This window comes from Rhodamnia argentea, chromosome 7 (genome assembly GCF_020921035.1).
Source record: "Rhodamnia argentea isolate NSW1041297 chromosome 7, ASM2092103v1, whole genome shotgun sequence".
Classification (NCBI taxonomy): Eukaryota; Viridiplantae; Streptophyta; class Magnoliopsida; order Myrtales; family Myrtaceae; genus Rhodamnia; species Rhodamnia argentea.
Genome location: NC_063156.1, coordinates 27,682,874 through 27,694,232, shown reverse-complemented (window position 1 = coordinate 27,694,232; position 11,359 = coordinate 27,682,874). Strand labels below are relative to the sequence as shown.

Here is an 11,359-nt window from a genome sequence, read left to right as displayed (position 1 = left end):
ATTTGTTTATCATCACATCCTTGAATTTTATGCGGTTGAGTTTTAAGAAATAGAGAAGTTAGCATTTTGTTTTGAGTTGATGCCATTAAAAGTTCCGAACTGGTACCCTATGACGCAATTACCCTAGATTACTTTTCCTCTTAGAGATACTCACAGGTTGATACCCCTAACACCTAAATCTACCCACCCATTAAAATATTTAAAAATCAACACACAAGGAGTTTCTAGATCGAATCTATCAATCTTCACGCCAAATTTGTTTTGCGGTCGCCTGTCACCGTATGTTGACATGTGTGAATTTTAACGGAATATCAGACGGAATGTTCATGAAAGATAGATTTAGGTCGGGAGTACTAATTTGAATTATTTTATGAGATGAACACTAGTTCTAGGTAAATATGTCACAAGGTACCATATTGAAATTTTTCACGACACAAAATTTAGTTCGGAATAAACGTGCGATTGACTCGAGTTTAACATTTTCTATAAGACGAAAATCTGTTCAAGATAAATACATAGTCCCAATTCGAGATTTTTAATGGTGTTAATCTTTTCGAGAGGGAGTAGCATTTTATTCTTACCTTAAATTTTACCGCAAATTTCTGCATCGAGGTTGGGGGACCTCGGTCGGCTCCGGCAGCCACACAATAATCCAAATAAAACAAGGACCACACTACAATTATCTACTTATCATAATTATTCATATCTCTCCTGCCGAAGGACAAGGATTAGGACAGTCTTCCTATTTTTAATATTCAAACCATACTTAGACGTTAAAAGAACGTCCAGAAAGCGGGGAAGAGAGACTGGAGGAGCTGCATGGGTCACTGAGATTTTCTCATCGGAGCTCTGCTTTTAGTTTCATAACTAAGCGACACCATGAAATTAGGGTTTCATGTTCCTTCATCCTCGAATACCTCAAAAGAACAAAAGAAAGAACCAGTTGGTAAAGAAAAGGACAAGAAAGAAAATGTCAATGGAGTTAAAGAGGAAATGATGGTTCAGGTCAGAAGGAAGATCACAAGCAGAAGAATTGCTTCTCAAGCAAATTTCATCCACATTTTCGCCATGAAAAGACCTTACAATGTTCTTGTCTTTTCTATGCATGAAACTGAAGGAGGATGTGAACTTCTCTGCCTCTCCACTAGCAACTCCCTTTTTTTTTCCGATAATGTTGTTAATTTCTCTGCCTACCCACTAAGGTGAAGAAAGTGTTTTTTTTCATAAATCATCTTGTAAGACTTTACAAGGTCATGGTTTAGCTAAGTTGGTAATGTAGGATTCATCTAGTTGAAGCAGCAAACAAGACCTTGGAGAACAGAATGCAACTAGTTGGAGTCCACCTATGTGCTGTCAGAAAGAAAAGAATGCCCTTAAGTAGCTTCTCTCTCTCTCTTTCCTTCTTGGGTTAACAAAAAAATAAAAGATAGATAAGAACCCACCTTGCCCTAAAAGAAGTTTTGCTGGATGATTATGTTAGTTCACAGTTTTGATGCTTTTCATGGGTTTATTTTGATCTGGGGCATTGTAATCTTTGTCAAAAAAGCCATCTTTACGAAAGATTGTTAGGTATTTAAATCTACAGTAGCCCATTTGATCATGTAGAGTTCACATGATTTAACGATTCTCGTGAATAAAAGCATTAAATTTAGATGGAGATTATCGAGCTGTTTGCTTTTGTTGCCAGCGAATTGGATTCTCTCGATTCACACGGTCCTTCTAGGGTTTCCACCATCCCAGGGATCTTTGGGAGGACCTTCAGAAAAGCAAGAGGACAAAGAGAGACCCAAAGAAAAGGAGAGGAACTATTCCTAGAGTCCACCACTATTGAAGCCCTTTTCAGAAGCTCTTTTTGTAGAGAGCAAGGCAACGTTCCTGTCCATAGACTTTGCCACAAGTGAACCACTTTTCCATGTGCTATCGTTTTGCACGCAATCGGCACATCTCAGGTTCACACCTTTCTCTTTTCTTTTCTTCCTTTTGAAAAAGGCTGATCAGCTTCCTCCTCCACTCAAACAGCAATAGGTATGCCCTACGTAAGCTTAGGTTTTGCCAAGGTTCTTATCAGTTTGTTTGGTATGTAGTTGTGGTTAAATCGTAATAGTGATGTGTTGTGATGGGAAAATTAAGAAAAAAAAAATCCTAAATTTAGTGTACAAATGTTAAGTCAGTCCAAACCTTTTTGTATTAGTATCACTTGAGTCAATCCGATCAATTTTTTTATCTAAAATTGCTAATGTGGACGCCGGCTATTCAACATAGCATGGCCGACACTGGTATGGTCAATTTTTTTGTTAATGTTGTAATATTTTTTTAAATTTCGTGTTTTTTCTTTTCTTTTTTTTTTTTTTTTTTTTTTTTTTTTGCCGAGAGATGGCAAGGGCCACGGAACCCTCGCTTGGCCCATATCCGGCAAGGGAGTCTCACCAATTGCTTGATCTAGGCAAGGGCTGCGTGAGGGCCTCGCTTGCGGCCGGTCAAGGTCAGCCGATGACCATGGCCGGCCCACAATAGAAAAAAGAAGAAGAAGTAGTAAAGAACAGCAAAGAGAAAAAGAAAAGAAAAGAAAACCAATAAATTCTTTACAAATTGAAAAAAAATTAAAATATTATTAAAAATGTTCACATCAATTCCGGTCATACCACTTAGGATAACCAATATCAGCGATTTTCGGCCAAAATTGGCCGCACTAACTCAATTGGTACTAATGTAAAAAAGTTTAGAATTGAATTGGTCTAATTAAAAGGTTTAGAACTGAATTGGTACCAATGCAACATATTTAGGGCTTTTTTGGTACTTTTCCCACAATCATTCATATGCAACCTTAATGCCACAGAAATTGTATCCAAGAAAAATTGAAAACACTCAACATAACCCCTCTCTCTCTCTCTCTCTCTCTCTCTCTCTCTCTCTAAGACACGTATATGTGAAGTTCGACGGCAATCAACCTTGCTTATGAGGTCGACCGCCTTGGCTCTGACCTCAATGGTTGTTTACCTACGTGTCAATGAACCTACTATTTTCTAGATGTTGAGCGGAATAATAAAATTTGGCCCTAGTATATCCATACATGCCCGAGTTGCGACCAAAATATCTCTAAACTATTACCCACGTAACAATTTACATACTTAATTGGAAAAAAAAAATGTTATGGATCATCAAGAATTTCTAACATAGACTGTTCGTCCTGTGCAATTGTGTGGTCTCCAACTAAATTCAGTTTGATAAGGATTATTACTCTTGCACGTAATTTAAATTCCAAAGATATCTTGGGAATACTTTTATATTGTCTATGCAGACGACATGGTGACTTTGCTGTAATTTAACTCGGTCACATGCAAATTCTTATGGCTTGAGTTTTTCTGTGATGTCAATTTCCTACCACTTGAACCTTCAAAGATTGTTTCTGGATCCTTTCTAGATATGTTTATATTGATTACGTGATAGTTCTTGCCCTAGCTGCGACACTGCCGTTTGAGAATATGACAGAGAGAGGACTTAAAGGATGAGAAGATGGAGGATTTCTCCTTTCTGTTGGAGTGGATAGAAAGATACGATCATTCATAGATGCAAACCTTTCCAGGCGTTTCCTTTGATGAGCAGGGAAATCTCAACTTGAAGGAGGGTTCTGCTTCGTTGCAGAAGATCTGATTCTGAAAAGTGTTGTGCCTCTCAGTTCTCAAAGCCAAAGCTTAAGAAAAACTTGAAATCAGTAACTCGATCCACATAGCTATGCAACCCCTACCTTAAATGCCAACCCTAGAAATGCCTTAAAATAGAAACAAGTGACAAGCCTCTAACTTCAGGTGTCACCAATGGTGACCTCAACCTCCACGCCGGGCTCGATAGTAATCGACGTAATTTGCTTTACGACATGTTGAGCGCTGAAGAGGTCGATTACCCATTTGTGAATGCGAAGCTCGAATCAATCCCACGTATTGGTTCCTGACAAAAAGAAATGCAATTGGACAGACAAGTTCGAGATATAGGATGATCTTTCCATATAGCTACATTGGAGAGAACATGTCCGGGATCAAACTAAAATGTCCCGTCAGTTTCAATACCTTCTCCACAAGGCGACTTCCTGGCGTTGATGTGAAGGACCTTGGTGGGGATCCTCACCGGCCCCTTGACCCTGAGATGCCTATCCTTGGCACCGCGAATCAAATCAGAGCAAACTGTTGAAAGATCCATGTCAAACACCGAAATAATAAAAACATGACTTGGAACAGAAAATCCAGAACTATATGCCTTTCCTTATACTATTTCCATCGAGGAGGAATTCTACCCAAAGAAACGGAAGTATAGCAGTAACTAAAGCTCAATATTACATGAACTCAAGTATACAGATATCTCCAAAGAGCAAGGAGTGAGGACATCTGGTAAAAAAGTTAACCACATCTTGGACATGCTAATTGTAACCTGTAAACTAAATTAGAAGAAGTTATTGCATATCATGTACATGCTACTCGTAATGTGTAAGTCAAAATGTCGGAACAAACTATTTCTCGGACCTAGTATGTACCAGGTTAATTGTTGAATTCAGCGCAAGTCATCTGAGATCTACCATCTTCAATGACTCGGATAAATAATGCTTCTAAAATCTTAACTGAGTTTGACAATAGAATGACATTCTAGAGAGAGAGAGAGAGACATACTCAAGAGTTCACTTTAATTGCAATAACTTATAAATATTCGAAGTCAAATACACAATCCAGTCGAGAGACACATCGAACATAATTAATCATCCATATGCTATTATTATCAGGAGAAGCATTTGGAAAAATTAGTTTTTGTTCCGCACCTTATATAAATAAGTCTGCAATTGAGGGATTCTCGAGTAATGGTAACAATACAAATAGACTATGCGAATCATCGAAGTACTATGTAAATAGAATAACACGGATAACAAATTGACCTTGTTAAGAAGTACCCAAAGACAGCTCGATAAAGACCCGAAAAATAGTAGAAATGCTTTTCACTTGATAATGAAATTTATTCAGGATCGAGATAATATCATTTTTATCATGTTATAGCATAAACAAAATTCTCAAAGGATAATCAATTTTGCGTTCATTTTCAACAAGATAGTTGATTCATTACAATTCAAAGATTGAATTCTTTCATAAAACACAACATATATGCAGTGAGAAAGAGAGACGGAAAAAAAGGACCTTTCTCGAGATTCTTAACATTCTTTGAAGTCAAAGTAATTCGGATCTTAAGAATCTCTTACGCAGATTCCTCCAAACCAGGCTTTGTCGGCTTCATGGGGTAATACATCGTTGCCAAGCTATGTAAACAAGGTTGGATAGCATCAGCGAAACGAAAGAAACTGATGAAATGTAATCAAAGGGCCTGGACAATGCAAAGAAGCTTTCCCCTTCTCTACAGTAAGAACCCTAATGGGACAACACTGTTTATGATCAAGGTGTGTACGTGACAGTGACGAAATTGGTGACTTCGCTCGGGAATTGAGGTCATTAGCAATCACATTACTTGGTCTCTCTTTCTCTCTCTCTTTCAAGATCATTCGGACAAACTCTACTCTAACGCGGATTCACCAATCAAGGCTTCGACATCAAATTCACAAATCCCCAACACATAAAACCCTAATTGTCAAAAGACAGTAACGTTAGAGAGAGAAAGAGAGAGAGCCAGAGAGAGGAGCACCTTCGTCGGAGAGATGGCGAGGTAGGGAGGGAGAGAGAAGCGGCAACTGGTGCTGAAGAAGAAGAGCTTGCAGAATTTGACACAGAAACAAAGGGTTTTATATACTTCAGGTTTTGTTCTTCGAGTTTTCATGCATGTCTAGGGTTTGGGGCTTGCAGGAGTCTGAGTTAAACGGGTCTTCCAAAGTTCCTATTTAATTCTAGTTTTAAAAGTAATCCTCCCTTGGACTAACTTGAAGGTTACGCGACCCATAATTTAATTAACGATACAAATATTTTATTCATGCATTTTTATTTTTTTTGGATAAAGATGTTACAGCAGATGAAGTACAGCAGCTTAGGGGCATTCCCAACATTATAAATAGAGTTAATAATTCTAAACATGAGATCATGATAGGAAAAATATGCTAACTTATAATTTGTTTTCAATGGCAAAGATAAGAGTTTCACATCATCTATCTTTATTATCTTCAATTTGAATGGCGAATAAATGATAAAAAGTTGTAGACTGACGAACAAAAAGTTAATTCTCATTAATTCTTTTAGGTGTCCACCGGGAAATGTCCAACATGCCCTTGATATATGCTATTCTCTTAATAGGTTAGATAGAATATAACTGTAATTTGATATTCAAGATCTTCCGAGATTACAATGTAACAATGCATCCAACTTTTTGCGAACAGTTCTTTACATCTTTGGTAACGTCACACTTTATCCATTTCAAATCATTAGATAACCACCCATCATTCTCCAAAAAAATGTGTGAAAAAATTAATAACTCCGACATATTTATGATTGACTAGAATGAAAGTCTGAAAAAAAAAATAAAAGATATTGGTTTGTGTTAGGTTTTTGCCTCTTTTACCACCCAAAAAAAAAAAAAAAAAGATTTCATTCAAGTGATTTCGTTCTGTTCAATATATGAGCGTACTTTGGAAAAAGAACCCAATTACAAACCAAAAGAATGAAAAGGAATCATATTGGAATGCAGCTTGTTCTACCTTCCCACAAAGAAATGGCGAAAGAAAGATCTTAATTCTAACTCTTTTAACTTTTTTAAACTTTTTGCGGTTCCTTTGCAAGTACACTAATCCGGATTAAATAGATTAATCTTAAAAAGTTCGATCACTCCCTTTGTATCCAACCGACTTAAATGTAGCCTATTTCATCTTGACAAAAATTAGAAACCAAATTAACGATACGTTTGTTTGGGGGAAAACTACATGATAAAGAAAAATGCATCATTTTCCAATAAAATGGTGAGTTGATTTGGTTCACCCAATGATGCCCTTTTCCGTACGTTTGAAAAATTTAGAAAGACTTGGAGTCGGTTTTACATTACGTGCTTCATGTTTGCCTGCTAATGATATGTTGATTCATGTAGAAAAGAGTCATTAAATGGGTGGGTCGGGTTGGATTTTGGTAGAATTGAGTTTGGTCAAACTCAAAATAACCTATTTAACCCGTTTGACCTATTTATATACAATACAATTCAATGACTCATACCCAACCCAACTTGTGCCCTTATCCGTACTTGATCCTTTTACTAAAATTCTTGCATATTTAATCAAACCTATGAAAATTCATATCCATTTAATTGACCCACTTAAAGTTCTCATATGCAAAAGAGTTCATTTATAATGAAGAATAAGAGAAAGTTTGTACTTGATAGATAATTTATAAATTCACAACAACAAATAATGCAGAGGAATTGAAGTTAATTAAATGGAATGTAAGGTATTCAAGAAGATGACTTATGTTGACCACGGATTGTAATGCTAAGAACTAATATTGGAATATAAAATAAAAATAATAATTTCAAATGCAATCGGGGAAAGATATACTCCAATATCTAATGGATGAAACTTACAAGATTAATTTACATATAAAAATAATGAGGACAAAAAGAAGCCATTTGGATATTTTTAATAAGGGTGAAGTTAATTGGGAACTCGTATATTTCTTTTTACCATTCTAAATCCATTTATAATCCATTTACTGAATATAACTAACCCATACAATATAATGACCTTGATCCATCAAATATGGAAATGAATCTATGTTTTATTTTGGCAGGTCTAGTGTAGATCCATAGGAAATTGTGGCCCAATGAAAGTTTCAATTAACTCAGATATCGAGCTCGGACTTAGGACTACTTCTGACCGCCATTGAAGTAATTCTCCATTTTGAACCCAATAAATATTTCTTCCTCTTCTTTGTCTTGTAAACATTATACCATTGATAAAGCTACCATATTACATGAACTTTCAAGTTCCAAATAAGCTACAAGCCCTTCATAAATATATACTCATTTGTTCGATCAACGTTCTAAACTTTTCAAATTGATCAATTTTGACCAGGATCTACATCTATAATTTCCAGCCAAAATTGAACATCGTAAACCACCAAAAGGTTTACACTAAATTGACCAAATTAAAAATTTTAAAATTGAATTACCCTATGTGCAATAAATTTTGCTACTTCTTTCTTCCTTCTTACGATATACCATTTGCTCCGCTGAGTTATTTTACTTCTGGCCAAACTGTCACATTAAAATTTAAATCGCAGGATCAGCAACTACAGAATCGATCCATGCAGATATTGGATGAGAAGCACGGCCAATAACATCGAGTTGATCATTCCAATTAATAGAAGAGACGCAAAATGGCATATCACAAGGTCGGGCTATCGAAGAAGAGTCTAAAAATTCCTGAATTTGAGTTACGGCGTCAAGAAAACATAGAAACTGTCGCAAGTCAATTTAATCAACCACCACTCTCGAGCTAAGTCTTGAAGGAAAACTCTTAAGCAAAGCTTTCTCCAGGTGAAATTGAAAAGAAGAAACAGCAAACAAGAATCCTTCTGCATATCAAAAAGACTTCAAAAATTGTCAAGACATAACTGGGTTGATAACAAAGCTATATAATCCCCTACATATCTCAACCACAATAAATCTCTCACAGACACTCGTCGTAGCAAAAGTGACTTAAGAGTCCGCAATGGTAACCTCGACCTCCACACCTGGCTCGATAGTGATGGAGGTAATTTGCTTGACGACTTCCGGAGAGCTGAAGAGGTCAATGACCCGCTTGTGGACACGGAGCTCAAATCTATCCCAGGTGTTGGTTCCTGATCAATGCAAGAGAACGGTCAAGTTCATTTAGAGCACATAACAAAAACTCAACTGAAACCACAATGTGGTTTGCAGAGGTTTAACGGACTGTAACACTGTCGAGACATTGACCATGATCAGCATGTATTCACTTATCTGTTCAAAAATACTCAGCATGAATAAACAACTTTCAAGGCCCCATGAATCAAATATGGCAAATGTGGAAAGCCCAAAAATCCACAATAAAATTAGAAAACAAGTACTTTTCTGAATTCCATATATGAATTTGCAACATAGTACAGCATCAGCACCCATATTGTGGAGTGACAACCATATAACTATTCATACAAACAAAGCAGATCTACAGAGAACATCATATTTCAGTGGGCTATGTATCAGAAATCACGCATAATCACTCACTCGTCACGTGAAACTGACAAGGCATTGGACAGAAGTAATCAATCAAATACCTTCTCCACAAGGTGACTTCCTAGTTGTGATGTGAAGAACCTTGGTGGGCATCCTCACCGGTCCCTTGACCCGGAGACGCTTATCTTTTGCCCCGCGCACCAGATCAGTGCACACTGGTAAACAAAAGCATCACTTTTAGATGCACCATAATTTCAAACAGAACAACAATATCGGCCTCTTCTATACAGGAATACTGAAAATAGCCTTGAAAATCTGAAAATATAAGGTAACTCCAAGAAACAGATGTGGCAGCCCAAGCCTTCTGCCATTTAGTAAAAAGTCAACAGATCCATGGGTACTAAAACGTAATGAACAAATGAAATTTTCATTAAATTTCAAAATATATCAATAAGGTGAAGTAGCTTGGGTTGGTAATTTATAAGCAGTCTGCATAATTTGCAAGAGTTGCATGCATTTCCATCTAGGACCACATTGAAATCTGGGTAATAAACACAACAAAAAGAGAGTCAAGACTATCAAGTAATTCAAAGGAAGGGGTTTGCTGTGTAAACACAAACATGAAAATTAGATTTCTGTTCCACATTGTTTGCTATAGAATGAACAGGTTGTCAACCATTCATATCAATATCAAACCAGAATCTATCAGCAGAAACTATATTTGCAAAACTACCAAGCACAGAACAATCCATAAGATAATATGATGTAGAAGCAAAAAAGTTTAAAGAGACCTTTCTCAAGGTTCTTAACATTCTTGGAGGACAGAGTAATCCTGATTTTGTGAATCTGCTCCTGGGTTTCCTCCAAACCCGGCTTTGTCGGCTTCATAGCATAAGCCATCTTCACTCCTTTTGGTAACTTAACCCTGCAAAACCAAATAAAGTCTCATTCTTATCGAGTCAATGAGATTAAATTAACTAGATTTCTCTTTCACAGAATAAGCCAGATAAAACAATATTTGCATTGACTTTACGAGAATTCTTGTTGAGTGCAATTTTTACTATGCCTGTCAATTTAAGTAGTGAGAAAGATGGTTATTAAAGGAACAAGTCATGGAGGGTAAATGAAATAATTATGTAGACTAAAACAATCTTCATATATTCACATTCTTGAACAAAGGAAAACTAGGGGCAGGCAGAATTTCCTTCCACTTCCTCCCAAATTTTTTGGAGGACATGTTTTGTAGGACCGAAAAAGAAGTATTTCTATCATATGTCCTATGCTTCTTCAATATCCATGCTATCCAAACAAATAACATAGTCTCCAGCATATCACTTCCGTTCCTCTCGGCCAACTCCACCCAACTGAACATTGGTTAGAAAGAACTGGACCGAAGTGGACGGAAATTACATCTGAGTTTCCTTCATTCGGGTAACAAAGGGGAAGCAAACTGCTGCTAATACAAAGGAAATAATTCCACCGAGCCCACAAATCACTTCCTCCCAAATTTGGAGACAAATGGGCAGAAACTACCCATCTTTTGCGTCCGACCTTCTAATCTCTTTCAAAGTGTAAAAAAAGAAAGGACCCTTTAGCCCATTAACTAGCTCAATTTCCCACCACGTCGTGTTTTCCTTCAAATATAAGATCCAACCCACTGTAATTTTTGTCCCACTTCTTTCTCCATCATTCTCACTCTTAGCTTAAAATTGCCAAGCGTAGCGTGCAAAGACTACGCAGGAAGTGATGAAAAATAGCTCGGTCATGTAAGCACCAGCTGCAGGCACGAGACGGCCATTCATCTCATGATAAGATCAGAAACACCGACACAACCAACCGCAGATCCGACATCATTCGCAAACCACAGAGACATCATTCCGCACAAGAACCACATCTTTTCAAACCCAATAATCAACAAAAACCCGGAGCAAGCGAACAGAAACTACTAAACAATGCCCAGCACATTGAGCCAAAGACACGAAAGCAAAACCGGAAACCTTCAGAACGGCGAACATAGCAGGACGCGACGGATAAGAAGAGCCTAACTCAAAGAGAGGTACCTTCGACGGAGCGAGGAGGGAGGGGAGAGGGAGCAGCGGCGACTGACGAAGCGAATGGAGGTGCAGGTCTTGGAGAGAGAGATGGTGAGCGGTTTATATACGTCTAGGGTTTCGGCTTTTAATGTAACAAGCAATCCGGTGGATCC

The 11,359-nt window shown here is 37.3% G+C and overlaps 1 protein-coding gene and 1 pseudogene across 1 annotated transcript; both read right to left on the bottom strand.

Moving 5' to 3' along the window:
- Positions 1-3,802: 3,802 nt before the first annotated feature.
- LOC115733248 lies at positions 3,803-7,656 on the bottom strand (annotated as a pseudogene).
- Positions 7,657-8,520: 864 nt separating this feature from the next.
- LOC115730666 (40S ribosomal protein S20-2) lies at positions 8,521-11,359 on the bottom strand. The gene is made up of 4 exons (XM_030661276.2): positions 11,214-11,359; positions 9,945-10,078; positions 9,255-9,368; positions 8,521-8,801 (listed from the first exon to the last, which is right to left on the bottom strand). The coding sequence occupies exons 2-4, from the start codon at positions 10,051-10,053 to the stop codon at positions 8,659-8,661; spliced, it is 366 nt and encodes a 121-aa protein (XP_030517136.1). The 5' UTR covers positions 10,054-10,078; positions 11,214-11,359; the 3' UTR covers positions 8,521-8,658.